Source organism: Macaca nemestrina, chromosome 10 (genome assembly GCF_043159975.1).
Source record: "Macaca nemestrina isolate mMacNem1 chromosome 10, mMacNem.hap1, whole genome shotgun sequence".
Lineage (NCBI taxonomy): Eukaryota > Metazoa > Chordata > Mammalia > Primates > Cercopithecidae > Macaca > Macaca nemestrina.
Genome location: NC_092134.1, coordinates 19,967,736 through 19,984,499, shown reverse-complemented (window position 1 = coordinate 19,984,499; position 16,764 = coordinate 19,967,736). Strand labels below are relative to the sequence as shown.

Below are 16,764 nucleotides of genomic sequence, written 5' to 3'. Positions count from 1 at the left end.
CTCGTGTGTGAGCTTCAGGTTCGTAAGATGGGCTGGCTGACCTGACTGTGCTCATAGGGGAAAACTGCCGTGCACCGGCTTGTCTTCAGGCCCCTGTTTGGGGCTGTGCTAACCCCCACAATTTCTGGAGTCTGTCCACTCGGCCTTCCCTGCCACCCTCCCTCTTCTCAGGGCACACTGAGAGGCCACATTCTCAGGAGGGAATTCTTCTTTACATACTGAATGCTGTAGCTTTATTCCTGTTTAACTTGTTGCTGCTTTCCTGTTTGCCATTTTTGGATTCTTTTTTTTATTTTTTATTTTTGTGTGAAAGGTGAAGGTAATACATGCTTATTACAATAAATTTAGATACAAAAAAGAATGAAGAAACATTCACCTAAGGCAGTCACTGTCAACATTATTTCCTTCCAGGTTTTAAAAAAAAAAAATGTGCTATAAGAATAATATATCTGTTTTCCAAAAAAGTCATATGGTATGTGCAATTTTATATTCTGCTTTTTTTTTTTTCTTTTTTTGAAGACAGTCTCCTTCCATCACCCAGGCTGGAGTTGGATTGTAGTGGCTTGATCTTGGCTCATTGCAACCTCTGCCTCCCGGGTTCAAGCGAGTCTCCTGCCTCAGCCTCTGGAGTAGCTGGGATCACAGGCACGTGCCACTATGCCTGGCTAATTTTTGTATTTTTAGTAGAGATGGGGTTTCGCCATGTTGGCCAGGCTTGTCTTGAACTCTTGACCTCAGGTGATCTGCCCACCTCAGCCTCCCAAATTGTTGGCGTTACAGGCATGAGCCACCACACCTGGCTATTTAAATAGCTTTAAATTATATCAGGTAAATTATCCTAATTTACTTAACCTGATAATCTTGAATATTTTCCCTTATTGTAAATTATAATCCAAGGACAATCTATACATAGCACCCCCACCCCCTTACATCTAGGATTATTTTACTAGGAAAGTAAAAGAAATGGAAAGTCTAAGAAATGGAATGACCGGGTAGAAGGAATCAACAGTTTTTAGGTCCTTGATGTTTATCATGGAATCCTCTCCACAGGAAGTATTGCCTCTTTACTGACGGCCCCACTGGCGGTGACATTTTAACCTTAATCTTGCCAATCTTGTCACTATAAGATTTCAGTTTCTGGTTTGCATTAAGAGTTTGGATGAGGAAATAGACTTTTTCTTAAGTGCATTCACATCATAATTTTCCCTAATCTTTCTTATCTGAATCAGCTCTCCACTGCAAGTATTTGTTTTGTCATTTAAAAAAGATTTAGTGAAATTCAAGCCTGGGCAACATGGCAAATCCATCTCTGGAAAAAATACAAAAATTAGCCAGGCGTGGCATGTGTACCCTCTAGTCCCAGCTGCTTGCAAGACTGAGGTGAAGGTGTCGCCTGACTCTGGGAAGTTGAGGCTTCAGTGAGCCATGTTTGTGTCACTGCACTTCAGCCTGGGTGACAAAATGAGACCCTGTCTAAAAAAAAGAAAAAAGATGTAATGAAATTTAGACATTTGTTTGATGGTTGTTCAATCGTTTGTTTCTCATACGTTCATGCAGCATCATATACACCTAAACGATTGTGTTTTGTTTCAAGTTAAGGCAACAGAATGTTTTAGGAAAATTGTCCCAAGCTCAGGCATGCTTGTTAATGATCTAGCGAGGATGTCTTTTGCACATCGCCTTCTCTGAGGCTAGATAAGAGCGTGGGATTGGTCAGAACACAGACTTAGAATGGCTGAAGCTCTAAGGATCCTGATCATTCCTCCTTTTCCTAAGCAGGTGAGGACATTGGTAATGAAAATATGAGACTTTATTTTATTTTATTTTTTTTTTTTGAGACGGAGTCTTGCTCTGTAGCCCGGGCTGGAGTGCAGTGGCCAGATCTCAGCTCACTGCAAGCTCCGCCTCCCGGGTTTACGCCATTCTCCTGCCTCAGCCTCCTGAGTAGCTGGGACTACAGGCGCCCGCCACCTCGCCCGGCTAGTTTTTTGTATTTTTAGTAGAGACGGGGTTTCACCGTGTTAGCCAGGATGGTCTCGATCTCCTGACCTCGTGATCCGCCCGTCTCGGCCTCCCAAAGTGCTGGGATTACAGGCTTGAGCCACCGCGCCCGGCCTGAAAATATGAGACTTTAAAGGGCACCTGCTAATCTTTGTAACAAGCCTTTGAGGCTGCAGTGATCATCTCCCACTTTACAGATGTGGTGACTGAGACTCAGAGGGGCCAAATGATGCCCAAGGCCACCCAGCTAGGGAGTTGCAGAGCTCCACATTTAAACTGTTTAGCCTCCAGATGATATTTTTTATTCTGTGTGCTGTTGCATCACTTATGAACTGACCGTGTGCATCTCCTTGAAAATGGGCCATGTATTTGTGGAAAAAAAGCAGTTATGGAACAGCTGGTGTTGTATGATCATTTTAAATTGATGTCATACAGCAACATATGCATGCGGGTATGTATGTGTACAGATATCTGTACATATCTGGAAAGTTGTTTAAATATTAAAGATGATTATCTCTGGCTGATGGAATTTTTACTACCTTACAAATTTAAATTGTTTAAATTATTTTACCAAAAATGCATTTTAAAAAAAAAAATGTAAGAAAAACTTGGATTTCTTTGAACAGTCACAGTCATTCACAGCTGTTCCTGGAGGATGAGATGGCCTGTTTTTGTTGAGACAGACTCTCACTCTATTGCCCACGCTGGAGTACAGTGGCGCGATCTCGGCTCACTGCAACCTCCTTCCAGGTTCAAGCGATTCTCCTGCCTCAGCCACCCAGGTAACTGGGATTACAGGCACCTGCCACCACGCCCGGCTAATTTTTGTATTTTTAGTAGAGACGGGGTTTCACCATGTTGGCCAGGCTGGTCTCAAACTCCTGACCTCAAGTGATCCACCCGCTTAAGCCTCCCAAAGTGCTGGGATTACAGGTGTGAGCCTCTGTGCCCGGCTCAAGATGGCCTGCCTTTTCACACTTGCAGCCAGGCTATAGGTCCTGCAGTGAGCCAGGTTGCTGGTGTGCGTGGATAATTGGCCCTCGCTGCTTTGAGGGTATCTGGTGCCTGCAGTTTCCCCTCTTCCCACATTTTACCTGTTACCTGTTAACTCATCCTCTGGAGCCACGTGCTCAGCAGTCCTGGTGCCTTTGAAACAGTACTCATTTCTATGTGGACTTGGACCCCAGAGAGCAGAGAGCAAAGGCCTAGAAGTCGCTACAACTGGCCTTCCTTATTTTTCCAAATCTAGTTTATGATCAGCAGCCAGGAAACAGGGTCGATGTTCTCTTGGGTTTTCTTCAGAATCCAGTGCCATGGGTGATATTTCCATCTATTGGTGGAGACCTCATTCCCCCCATCTCTTCTGGGACGATTCCAAGTCCTAGAGTTAAAATCTGAGCCCCCATGTCAGTGGTTCTTCTAGCGAGACCTTCATTCCTGGCTATTTGTTGGAAGAAATTGCCCAAGAAATACATTTTTTTTTTTTTAGTTATTGAAACCAGAAGCTTCCCAGGCCACTGTATGTGGCCCCCTGCCCACTGCCGTGGCCATGGAGGTGGTAGTGAAAACCACAGCCCTGCACAGAGCACAGAACCATGTTCAACTTACCCTCTGTTGACTGCCAAGGTGTTTGCTCCCTTTGACATGCCTACCCCTGCCAGGTTTGCTGCTGGGTCTGCGGTTTGCCTCGATTTTTTGCTAATGAGGAGAGCAGTTTATCCAGCTTCAGGGAAGTGACTCACTCACAGTCACTCTGCAAACTGTAAGCAGAGCCTTTCCCAGAATAAGTTTGTGAGAATGGGCCAGGCATGGTGGCTCACATTTGTAATCCTAGCACTTTGGGAGGCTGAGGTGGGCGGATCACTTGAGCTCAGGAGTTCAAGACCAGCCTGGGCCACATGGTGAAACACTATCTCTACTAAAAATACAAAAATTAGCCAGGTGTGGTGGTGTGCACTTGTCATTCCAGCTACCCAGGAGTCTGAGGCAAGAGAATTGCTTGAACCCAGGAGGCGGAGGTTGCAGTGAGCTGAGATTGTACCACTGCATTCCAGCCTGGGTGACACAGGAAGACTCTGTCTCAAAAAAAAAGAAAAAAAATATTACATAACATATAAATATATCAAAATATCACATTGTACCCCATATACAATTATTATTTGTCAATTGAAACAAGGTAGGGTATGGGGAATCCTGAATTAAGTAAACGTATAGTAGCAATACGCCACTGTGCAGCTCCTTTTTTTTTTGGAGACAGGGGCCCAGGCTGGAGTATAGAGTATAATAGTGTTCAAGTGATTCCCCTGTCTCAGCCTCCCAAGTAGCTGGGACCACAGGCACATGCCACCATACCCGGCTAATTTTTGTATTTTTAGTAGAGATGAGGTTTCACCATGTTGGCCAGGCTGGTCTCGAACTCCTGACCTCAGGTGATCCATGCGGCTCAGCCTCCCAAAGTGCTGGGATTACAGGCATGAGCCACTGCGCCTGTTCTGGGTAGCTCTTGAAGGGCGTTAAAGGGTCTGACTAGGCAGGGTTATTGGCTTCCTTTTTTCTGGTAATGTTCATATAACTTATGATAATAGCAAATACCTGTAGTGAGCTGACTGTGTGGCAGACACCACTCTAAATGCCTTTCAAATGTCCTCACCTTTCTTCTTCACAACAGCCCCAGGAGGAAGCACTAATGTTAGTGCCTTTACCGTTGAAGAAGCTGAGCCTCAAGGGCGAAGGAACCTTCCCAACATTCCTCAGGGAAGGAGTAGAAAGCCAAGGCTCAGCTCATGTGGTTCCTCTCAGGCTCTTTACACTGAGCCCCTTTTTTTTTTTTTTTTTTTTTTTTTTTTTTTAGACAGAGTCTCGCTCTGTTGCCCAGGCTGGAGTGCAGTGGCACGATCCGGCTCACTGCAAGCTCCGCCTTCCGGGTTCATGCCATTCTCCTGCCTCAGCCTCCTCAGTAGCTGGGACTACGGGCGCCCACCACCACACCTGGCTAATTTGTTTGTATTTTTAGTAGAGACGGGGTTTCACCATGTTAGCCAGGATGATCTCAATCTCCTGACCTCGTGATCTGCCCGCCTCGTCCTCCCAAAGTGCTGGGATTACAGGCGTGAGCCACCGAGCCTGGCCTCTGAGCTCTTTACACTCTGCTGGGCACTCCTAGAGGGAGAACTTGGCCTCTGAGGGGACTCATGCCTGTTTCTCTTTATCTCCTCCTAGGACCTTTCTTCTTTTTTTTCTTTTTCTTTTTTTTTTTTTTGAGACCAGATCTTGCTCTGTGGTCCAGGTTGGAGTACAGTGGCATGATCTTGGCTCACTGCAGGTTTGACCTCCCGGGCTCAAGTGATTCTCCCATCTCAGCCTCCTAAGTAGCTGGCACCAGGGGTCTCACCTTGTTGCCCAGGCTGGTCTCAAACTCATGGGCTCAAGCAATCCTCCTGCCTCAGCCTCCCAAAGTGCTGTGATTACAGGCATGAGCCATGGCACCCAGCCCCTCCCCTCTTTTTTAAGAGATGGGGTCTTGCTGTGTTGCCCAGGCTAGACTTGAACTCCTGGCTCAAGGGATCTTCCCGCCTTGGTCTCTGGAGTAGCTGGGATGTCACTACACCTGGCTGTCTCAGGACACTTTGGTTCCTCCAAGTGGTTTTTAAGAAGCAGCAAGTCTCTTGAGCCCATCAGCAGGCAGGAGTGAGACTTGACCACCATGAGTTTTGCGAAGATCATTTTGATTTTCCAGCGTCTTCTGTCTCTGGCTTGAATCTCTCCTCGCCTGCCTGGGTCCTTCCTTTCCTCTCCTGCCCATGGTTCCTCCTTGGTGCTGGACAGGTCTCCAGGCTCACATGCCCACACTGCTCTCATCTTTTCAGGAAGGCGAGAACAATGACAAGTTCTTCACCCACCCCAAGGATGCCAAGGCGCTGGCGGCCTACCTCTTTGCACACAATCACCTCTTCTACCTGATGGAGCTGGCCACGGCCCTGCTGCTGCTGCTGCTCTCCCTGTGCGAGGCCCCCGCCGTCCCCGCACTCCGGCTCGGCATCTACGTGAGCACACATGCTCCTCACATGGGGGGCTGGGAGCCACGGCTTTCAGGGCAAACGACAGAACCCCAAAAAGGAACATACTGGGAGGACAAACACTGCAAACAGACTTAAAACAGAGAGATACCAGGCGGTCATAGAGGCCTTGGGAGCCGAAATGCCTGGGTGTCCCTGCTGGAGTGAATGGCCTTCAGCCAGTCTCTCTGGGATTCTGCCCACCAGTGCATTCCAGGGAGGGGAAGTGTCCCAGGCCCTGCTCAGAACCAGTGCCCACACCTTGTCTCTGGGTGGGGAGGGCACCCAGTGGATAGTCCCACTACTCTGTCTCCAGCCTCAAAGGAGAAGGCATTTGGGTGTGGTCACCATGGGAGGCGGAGATGTTTCCTGGGCAGCTCCAGCCCCTCAGATGTCCCCACACCTAGGCCCAGCCATCATTCAGTGGGGGCCAGAGCAGGTGTGGAGCTGTGCTTGTTCCCTTCTCAAGGAGTGTGCGGGAGGCATGGAAGCAGGGAAGGAAGCCTGTGCCTGTTGAGTTAGGAAGCACTCATCCAGCCTGGCCTCTGAGGCCCTCCATGACTCAGTTTCCCTTCCTGTTTCTCCTCCTTCGTGCCTGAAAGTCACAGCTCCAGCCAGTCTGTGTTTCTTCCTCTGCACACCTCCACCACTCTGTCCCCTGTGCTGGAGTCCATCTTCCCGTCCCTTCACTCTGTCAGTTCCTGCCCACTGGAATGTCCACAGGCCCCGAACCTCCCCACCCCCGGGAGGAGGAGCTCTCCCATGTCTGCTTCCCGGAAGCACTTGACTTCCCTGCTGGGAAGGTTTTACAGCTGAGGGTTTTCCATGTCTTGTCCTTTTGTCCAGAATGAGAATGAGAGTTTTAGGGGCTGCTCTCTGCTTGACAGTCCTTGTTTTTTTGACAATCAGATTTTATTTCTTAAGTTCCTAATTGATGCTTTCTTAGTGTCTTTCATAGATCTTTTGTAAATTACATGAAATCCCTCTTAGAACAAGGCTAGATATTAAATTTTATCTTATCTTGTTTTTCTTACTTTTTTTTTTTTCTTTTTGAGACTGAGTCTCCCTCTGTTGCCCAGGCTGGTGTGCAGTGGCACCATCTCGGCTCACTGCAATATCTGCCTCCTGGGCTCAAGCGATTCTCCTGCCTCAACCTCCTGAATAGCTGGGGTTACAGGTGTGCGCCACCTCGCCCAGCTAATTTGTTTTTCTTATAACTTACAAACTTCAGGCTCCTTCCTGATTTTTCATCATTTGGACCAGCATGTCAGTTTCCTGGATATCAAGATTATGTTTAGTTGTTTGGGGAAGGCTCCGTGACCAAGGCTTTGTCTTTAGGCATGCAGGGCCAGGCTTTTGTAACTCTGGTGTGTGTTGGGAGGATGTCCTGGGGCACTTCCAGGTCCTGGGAGGATTGGGCAATGAGGAGTGGCCATGGGCTGGGCTGGCCATGACACATCCCCACACCCTCTGGTCTCAGGTCCACGCCACCCTGGAGCTATTCGCCCTGATGGTGGTAGTGTTTGAACTCTGCATGAAGTTACGCTGGCTGGGCCTCCACACCTTCATCCGGCACAAGCGGACCATGGTCAAGGTGATGTGTCCGCCCATCTGTCCCTCCCCTTGCAGCCTTTTCTCCCATGTCACCTTCAAACCTGTCTCTTTGGTACAATTCAGAATCCACCATGGACCCAGTCCATGCTTAGAGGTGTCACCCTAGGGTCCTTGTCCTGACCACGCCCTCAGCCTTGCCAGTGCCCTAGATGTTGTGGTGATGCCAGCAGTAGCTAATGTGATGGGGTGTTTAGTACCTGCCAGGCACTGGCGCAGTCACCTTGGAGAGAGGTGTGCTGCTCTCCCTGTTTTACATTCATCTGGAGACATGGGGTTCACACCCAGCTCTGCCCACTGCGCCCGGGCTCACCTGTCCCTAGTGTTATGCGTTTTCTCTCTGTGCCGCAGAGAGTGGCGTGAGTAGGAGCACGTCAAGGTGGCACTTTGTAGTGTGTGGAGCATGTGTGCTACTCTAGGAGAGTGTAGCCAAGTAAGCGGAGCTGAAGAGGAGCTGCAGGCCCCAGGATCCCTGATGTGAGTAGGGAGGGCTGATCAAGGGGGCCTGGCAGAGTGGCAGTTTTGCCTCCTCAGTGGATACCAGCAGTCATGCTTCCCTTCGGCTCATTCTCCTGGTGCCACACACCTGAGCCAGCAGCTGGAGTTTTTTTCTTCTGGGGCTGCCTGATGTTGGCAGGAAGTGCGAGAGAGGGCTGGAGAGAAGACAAGGCCTCCCGAGGTCAGAGTGGGCGCTGCCTCCCCAGCCCCCAATTCTAGGTATGCAGGATGACGGCTGGGCTGCAGGGCCTGACGGTGCTCCATGCCTGCCACCCGCAGACCTCGGTGCTGGTGGTGCAGTTTGTCGAGGCCATCGTGGTGTTGGTACGGCAGATGTCCCATGTGCGGGTGACCCGAGCACTACGCTGCATTTTCCTGGTGGACTGTCGGTATTGCGGTGGCATCCGGCGGTAAGGCCCGGGTTGGAAGCTGGGCAGACAGTCACTATCCTGGCATGGCCTGACCTCTGGGCTGGTGGGGCAAGAGCTTGTGAGTCAGTTAGTGATGACGTCGACCCTGCATGCTGGTGGGAGTACACACACACTCACTCTCCCTCTGCCATTCCACCCACGCACAGGAGAAAGCGATCTTCCTGCCGCAGTGTAGGTTTGCGGCCTCTGGGTCCAGGGCTTTTTCCCATCTTTTCTGCAGCCTTCCAGAGCTGCTTCCTCGCTCTATGCGTGTTATCTACCCAAATGCAGGCAGCTCAGCAGCATCCATGTGACACAAGCAGACTCTCCTGCCATCTCCACTGAGGCTGTGGGACCAAACTCAAACCGGACCAAGCCTCAACTGAGATTTATTTTGGGAGACACAATCTGGAAAATTTCTTGGCTGGTCTACTGTTGCTGAGAGTGGGCTTGTAATTCATTCTTTGTGCCCATCTGCAAAGCTAGAAACAGGACTTGTCCTTGAAACAGGCCCAGCGTCCCAGGACTAAGTGGCCTTGAAATGTCTTCATGCCTTCCACATCCTGCTCATGGAAACTGACCTTTGCGCCCAAAGTGATGCCCTTGGCCTTCTGCTCTGTTCCCTGCTTGCAGGGCACTTGCCTCCTTGGGCCGTCACCAGGTGGAGGTGGCTGTGTGCTACGCCTGCCCCAGTTCTTCCCCGCCACCCACTAAGTGGGGGTCTCAAGCCACTTTAGGAAAAAATGAAGCATGATGTCACACCAGGGTATGGCAGGGTTTAGTATTTCGAGTCTGAAGCACTAGGCCCCCATCTCAACAAGGAGGAGTCCCAGACGGCCCGCCCCAGCTGGCACCTCCCCTGAGCTGGCCCATCTCTCCCCAGCAACCTGCGGCAGATCTTCCAGTCCCTGCCGCCCTTCATGGACATCCTCCTGCTGCTGCTGTTCTTCATGATCATCTTCGCCATCCTCGGTGAGTTCCTACTTCTCAGGCCTAGGCGCACTCAAAAAGCACGTTCACAGTGGATGAAAAATTATTTTGGGCCTGGCACAATGGCTCACGCTTATAATCCTAGCATTTTGGGAGGCCGAGGTGGGCAGATAACCTAGGTCAGGAGTTTGAGGCCAGCCTGGTCAACATGGTGAAATCCAGTCTCTACTAAAAATACAAAAATTAGCTGGGCGTGGGTGGCACACGCCTGTAATCCCAGCTACTTGGGAGGCTGAGGCAGGAGAATTGCTTGAACCCGGGATGCCAAGGTTGCAGTGACCTGAGATCGTACCACTGCTTTCCAGCCTGGGCAGCAACAGAGTAAGTGAGGCTTTGTCTCAAAAAAAAAAAGAGAAGAAAAATTATTTTGACAGTGCCTTAGTCCTTTTGGACTGCTATAACAAAATGCCATAGACTGCATGGCTTATAAACAACAAAAGTTTATTTCTTCCTGACTGGGTGGCTTATAAACAACAGAAGTTTGTTTCTCCCTGTTCTGGAGGCTGTGAAATCTGGAAGTCCAAGGTCAAGGGCCAGCCGTGGGTGTCTGGTGAGGGCCTGTTCCCTGATCCGTAGGTGGTGCCTTCTGGCTGTGTCCTCACGTGGTGGAAGGTGAGAGGCAGCTCTCTGGGACCTCTTTTTTTTTTTTTTTTTTTTTTTTTTTGAGACGGAGTCTCACCCTGTCACCCAGGCTGAGTGCAGTGGCGCGATCTCGGCTCACTGCAACCTCCGCCTCCCAGGTTCAAGTGATTGTCCTGCCTCAGCCTCCCGAGTAACTGGGACTACAGGCACCCACCACCACACCCAGCTAATTTTCGTACTCTTAGCAGAGACGGGATCTCACCATATTGGCCAGGCTGGTCTCCAACTCCTGACCTTGTGATCTGCCTGCCTCGGCCTCCCAAAGTGCTGGGATTACAGGTGTGGGCCACTGCGCCCAGCCTCTGGGACCTCTTTTATATGGGCACTAATCCCATTCGGGGGGACTTCACACTCATGACCTCTTCACCTCCAACAGCCCCCACCTCCTAACACCCTCAATTTGGGGATTAGATTTCAACGTAGGGATTGGGGCGGGGAACACAAACATTCAGACCAGAGCAGGTAGTTTCAGAAATTCAGAAAGATTTTAAAAATACGCCAGGCATGGTGTCTCATGCCGATTGTCTCACCATTTTGGGAGGCTGAGGCAGGCAGATCGCTTGAGTCCAGGAGTTCGAGACCAGCGCGAGACCCCATCTCTACCAAAAAAACAAACAAAAACAGGAATTAGCTGGGCATGGTGGTGTGTGACATGCTCCTGTGGTCCCTGCTACTCAGGAGGTGAGGCAGGAGGATCACCTGAGCATGGGGAGACAGAGGTTGCAGTGAGCTGTGACGGTGCCACTGCATTCCAGCCTGGGTGACAGAGCAAGACCCTGTCTCAAAATAAATAAATAATAATAACGTGAACACCCATGGACCTACCATCCAGTTTAGGAAATGAAGCCTTAGAATAAAATGGAAGGCACGTTTGTGACCTTTAGTGATCATGATTCCCGCTTTCCCCAAAGGTACCCACTGTCCTAAGCTTATCATTCCCATGCACTTCTTTATATTTTGTTTCACATTTATGTTTCCCCAAGTGACAAAGAAATGATAAAGCTTTACATACTTAACTTCTACACATTGGTCTTTCGCTCAATACTGTGTTTTTGAAATTTATTCCTGTTGATACATGTAGATGCCGTATATTCATTTTCACTGGAGCAGAGCAAGTATGCCAAAGCTTGTTAATCTGCTCTTCTGTTGGATGTTTTTCTTATCACAAATCCCACCGCAGTGAACACTCTTGTGTGTTTCCTGGTGCTCACGCTTGAGAGTTTCTCGAAGGCACTTGCCTGGGCCCTGAGAGATGGCAAGCTTCAGCTTCACTGGGTACAGCAGGGTCACAGGCTGCTCATTCAGGAGGGCTTGGTTTTTCACATGGGGCTGACTGTGATAGCCACACAGAGTCACAGGGCATAGACCTTGGAAGCCCTGGTACTCAGCTGGGAAAGCCGAGGTCCTTTCACCAGGATTCCGCAGATGGCGAAGACAGTGGGACTCCAGAGCCCTGACTCTGAGGCTAGAGCCAGGCCCCACCCCTCCTGGCTCTCATGGCTGCCTTGTCCTGAGTCATGGCTCTCACTTCCTCCCACCCGCCATCCCACTCTTGGTAGAATTTTGTTTGTGCTTCTCCAGGGGTAGGGCTGATTTCCCCTAAGGGCAGAGTTCCTCCCTTTTCCCACTCAGGATTTCAGGGACTCAGGGAGTGGTCCATTCCTGAAGGGAGGAAGTGAATGGCATTCCCACCCTGGGACCCTGGCTGCAGGGGAGCAGCGGATCCCTTTGGAATTTTACTCAGCTGTCATGATCTCAGAACCTAAGATTGCAAAACAGCAGCCTGGATTCCAGATCCAGCCTACAGATGGGTTTTGTTTGGTCTGAAAACTTGGAGCCAGCATTTTAAAATTAGATTTTACACAAAAATACAGACTTCCCCTCTTTTGAAAGAACAGAGCTGATAGTGCCCAGCACATTGCTGTAGAGCGGCAAGCGTCTGGTGCCTGCAGCCCTGCTCCCTTTCAACACAGCATGCATTCTTGGGGTGCTGTGGTCCCCAACAGTCCCTGCTGCTCTTCCTGACCTGCTGCATTCATTTGCCTGTATTTGCCCGGTCCTTTTCACACCAGGTTTTGGGACCTCTGCTCTAATCCTTTTGTTTATCTGTGTTTCCACCCGCTTCTAGGTTTCTACTTGTTCTCCCCTAACCCTTCAGACCCCGTAAGTAATTGGCACATTTGTCTGTCTCTTCTTTTATGGAGGACTTTTCCCTCAGACAGGGTCACCAGCGTGACCCTGTAGCCATGTGGGGAAGGGGGGCCCTGCCTGGTTTCTCATCATAGCTTGTGTGTGCACCACACGTGGGAGTTCCTGTCACTCAGACTTGACCACTTCCTTCCTTGAGAGCTGGGGATCCCCTTTTCTGTCCTTCAAAGGGGTGCCGCCAGGATCAGGTTTGGACCGTTGAAATATTTTGGCAGAGGAGTAGTGGCGGAGAGCCAGACGAATGGCCCAGACATGTGATTCCCTAGAAAAAAGTCCCCCCAAGTCAATAGTCTGCTTCTGCCAGAAACATCAGGTGCAGGAAAGGGGAGGCCTCTGGACTGCGTATTTGCTCTTTCCTCTGCCTCCCTCAGGGATTCCTTGAGAGATGCAAGAGCGGGCGTGGCAGGGTGCGCCAGGTGGCCCATCACAGCCTGTTCCTGGCAGCCATGTGCTCTTGGCTGGTCCCGACCTCTCCTCTGCCCCCTCTTCCGTTGCAGTACTTCAGCACCCTGGAGAACAGCATCGTCAGTCTGTTTGTCCTTCTGACCACAGCCAAGTAAGTGCAGACTCTGCCTTGCCTTTGGTCCTCTGCTGCTGCCCTGGGGTCTCCTCCTCTTTTCTGCAAAGTATATTCCACATCCCAGCACAGGCAGGTGCTGTGGTGCCGTTGGGAGATGGGGTTGGCCCACTGAGCATGAAGCCCAGGGGTGAGAGTAGGGGAACCGGGGTTGGAGGCTGGGAAGGCGAACAAGGAGCTGTCCTCTGCAAGGCATGTGCTCTGAGAGGATGGAGACAGGCAGATACAGCACGCCGGGTCACCCTCTGCAAATACAGTTTCCCAGATGTGATGATGCCCTCCTACTCCCGGAACCCCTGGTCGTGTGTCTTCTTCATCGTGTACCTCTCCATCGAGCTGTACTTCATCATGAACCTGGTGAGTGACTGTGCCTCAGGCTATATGCTGAAGCAGCCTGCCGCTACCCACACAGCGCTGGGCGCCATGGGATTGGAGAAGTGGGGACTGCTTTCCGCCTCTCAGGGCAGAACGCTGGGGCAGGAAGTCCCAGACTCATAGTCAGGTGCAGTGTTGCAGGGAATGCCCTGTCAGGACTTCAGGAATTCAGCCAGTTGCTGGGGGTGGCATCCTCACCAGGGCAGTGCTGCTGCTGCTGATAGTGCTGGATGTTAAACCCAGGCGACCCTGGGACCTTTGCATTCTTACGTCAGAAATAGACAGTTGACCCTCAGTGTCCACAGGGATTGTTTGCAGGACCCCTTGTAGGTGTGAAGATCCACAGATGTTCAGGTCCCTTGTCTAAAATGGCAGAGTATTTGCAGATAACCTGTGCACATTCATCCTCTCGTATATTTTAAATTAGTCTGCATTACCTATAACACCTAATACAATGTAAAAGCTATGTAAATAGTTGTTATACTGGGCCGGGCAGGGTGGCTCACGCCTTTAATCCCAGCATTTTGGGAGGCCAAGGTGGGTGGATCCTTTGAAGTCAGGAGTTCGAGACCAGCCTGGCCAACATGGTGAAACCCTGTCTCTACTTGCGAAAATTAGCTGGGTGTGGTGGTGGGCGCCTGTAATCCCATCTACTCGGGAGGCTGAGGCAGAAGAATTGCTTGAACCCAGGAGGTGGAAGTTACTGTGAGCCAAGATCATGCCATTGCACTCCAGCCTGGGTGACAGAGCGAGACTCCGTATTAAAAAAAAAAAATTGTTTTACTATATTGTTTAGGGGATAATGACAAGAAAAAGAAGGCTGTACATGTACGGTACAGATGCAACCATCCTTTTGTTTTTGGAATATTTTTGATTTGCAGTTGTTTGAATCCATGGATGCAGAACTCACAGATATGGAAGGCCAACTATATTATAATAACTGTAAAAGCTGGCATTTAGTAAGCCTTAGCCACTTGGCACTATGCAAAGTGCTTTACATATAAGGATGAAATAATTTAATAAATAAACACAACCCTGGAGGTAGTGAGTATGGTTCTCGAAGTGCAGATGAAGAGACTGAGGGTCAGAGTGACAGTGTGATTTGCTGACGCCTGCATAGCTTGGAGTAGCCAGGCCAGGCCCATTCCAGAGCCCTGTTCCTAACCAGTCTGTTCAGTTGCACTCACATGCCAGAAATGTCTTGTGTATTTCTACCTCATTTATCAGGAACCATCAGAAAATCCAGTATAGAACACGTTTGTGAAGGAGAACATAAAGCGCCTGTGCTCAAAGAACTTTGAGAGTATTTGTGGAGGCGCAGACAGCCGCCAGGAATGTCCCAGCCATCATAGATCACATCCGACACCAGGCTGTTAGGCCGGTGCTCAGACCACACAATCCATGGCAGGACTAACGGGAAGAGGCTTCTGATCGAGTTTTGTGTTTATTTTTATGCTTCCGCAGAGCATTCTCACACCAGTCACCACAGTCAGGCCGAGTATAGAAATGAAAATCATCTTCTCCAGGTAGACATGTGAAATCTAAAAAATTTTAAGTCCTTTTTTTTTTTTTTTTTTTTTTTTTTGAGATGGAGTCTTGCTCTGTAACCCAGGCTGGAGTACAGTGGCGCAGTCTCGGCTCACTGCAACCTCCACCTCCCAGGTTCAAGTGATTCTCCTGCCTTAGCCTCCTGAGTAGCTGGGATTATAGGCGTACGCACATGCCACTACACCCGACTAATTTTTGTATTTTTAGGAGAGACAGGGTTTTGCCATGTTGGTCAGGCTGGTCTCGAACTCCTGACCTCAGGTGATCTGCCCGACTCAACCTCCCAAAGTGCTGGGATTACAGGTGTGAGCCACAGCGCCTGGCCAAAATTAAGTCTTAAAAAGGAGAAAATATATTCTTGTTTTAATTCCTCAAAACCAAGAAGAAATATGTTGAGTACTTCTTTGTGTTTGATTTAATTTGCAATATATTTAGAGCTGTGAGAATTTAGGGCAACAGTCAACAAAGTACGGCCTGCTGGCCAAATTTGGCCCACAGCCTGTGTTTGTAAATACACAGGGACACAGTCATGCCCATTTGTTTATGTATAGTCTGTGGCTGATCACATGATATGACCACAGGTTAGTAATTGCAGCAGAGATCATTTGGCCTCCAGAGCCTAAAACAGTTGCTGTTGAACCCTTTACAGAAAAAGCGTGCTGACCTTTGATCCACAGGGAAAAAATGGGGAACCAGTTTGAGGGAAAGGACCAGAGAGTTTCCCTTAAAACATTTTTAAAGACAGAGAAAGTGTTTCTAAAAAGGATTCTTTCAAGTTCTTCCCCCACCTTCCATCCCCCTCTGATAAGCTAACTTTGGTATTAGCCAACTCTAGAACGTTATTTCCTTGCTTGCAGAGCCTCTCACTCCCCCTTTTCCTGGGCCACACATGAAGCAGTGAAGGAGAAGTACAAAGAGGGCAGGGGGAGGAAGGGTACTTCTGGCTCGGAGGTCAGGAGGGCAGTGGGCAGGCAGCCTCCTCCTGCCACTGGCCAGAGTCAGACTGGGCTCAGAACCCAGATGCGCCCCTCTTGCTACTCTATCCTCCCCTGGCTTGCCCCTGCCCAGCCTGGGACAAGCTGGAACTGGGGAAGGGAGTGTGGGAAAGTGGAGGGGAACCTGGGAAAGATTGAGTAACAATGCCTTCATGTATCTGAAGAGGGAAATTTACAAGAGGAACAAAGGGTTTCCTCTGTTGAGACTTGGGAGACCGACTTCCTACCCCATGAGGTGCAGGCAAAAGGGTCTCCCCAGGGCCTCTCTGGGTTGGCTGGATGAGAGTCCTGCCTAGATGATGAACCCATGCCCCCCTGCACCCCCTGCCCCAGCCACTCACGGCCCTGAACCAGGGCCCTGTGCTTCTCTCCCACAGCTTCTGGCTGTGGTGTTCGACACCTTCAATGACATTGAGAAACGCAAGTTCAAGTCGTTGCTACTGCACAAGCGAACCGCCATCCAGCATGCCTACCGCCTGCTCGTCAGCCAGAGGGTAGGAGCCATGGGCCAGGGAGGGGCTTGGTCCCTGTCCTCCCTCCCTTGCCCAGAGCAGCCCCTAAGCATGGCCAGGCCAGCAACTTTAGAAACCAGGAGCCCTGCCCTTGGAAGAATGAACAGAGCTGGAGTGGATCTGGAGTGGGTGCCCCAAGGGAAAGGGAGTAGTCTGGGTTCCACACTGCTCCTCCCTCTCCCCCAGAGGCCCGCCGGCATCTCCTACAGGCAGTTTGAAGGCCTCATGCGCTTCTACAAGCCCCGGATGAGTGCCAGGGAGCGCTATCTTACCTTCAAGGCCCTGAATCAGAACAACACACCTCTGCTCAGGTAAGAGCAGGTGCCTGGTAGGGGCAGCGTG

At 50.1% G+C, this 16,764-nt stretch overlaps 1 protein-coding gene across 2 annotated transcripts in view; it reads left to right on the top strand.

The window, feature by feature from the left end:
* The window catches only part of LOC105493375 (two pore segment channel 1), a 74,980-nt gene that overhangs the window by 38,218 nt on the left and 19,998 nt on the right, over positions 1–16,764 (top strand). For both annotated transcript variants that reach the window (XM_011760953.2, XM_011760954.3), the window contains 9 exons: positions 5,868–6,044; positions 7,537–7,650; positions 8,445–8,575; positions 9,459–9,547; positions 12,336–12,370; positions 12,913–12,971; positions 13,250–13,349; positions 16,288–16,404; positions 16,609–16,733. In XM_011760953.2, the coding sequence (XP_011759255.1) occupies positions 5,868–6,044; positions 7,537–7,650; positions 8,445–8,575; positions 9,459–9,547; positions 12,336–12,370; positions 12,913–12,971; positions 13,250–13,349; positions 16,288–16,404; positions 16,609–16,733 (947 nt within the window). The remainder of the gene's footprint in view (positions 1–5,867; positions 6,045–7,536; positions 7,651–8,444; positions 8,576–9,458; positions 9,548–12,335; positions 12,371–12,912; positions 12,972–13,249; positions 13,350–16,287; positions 16,405–16,608; positions 16,734–16,764) is intronic.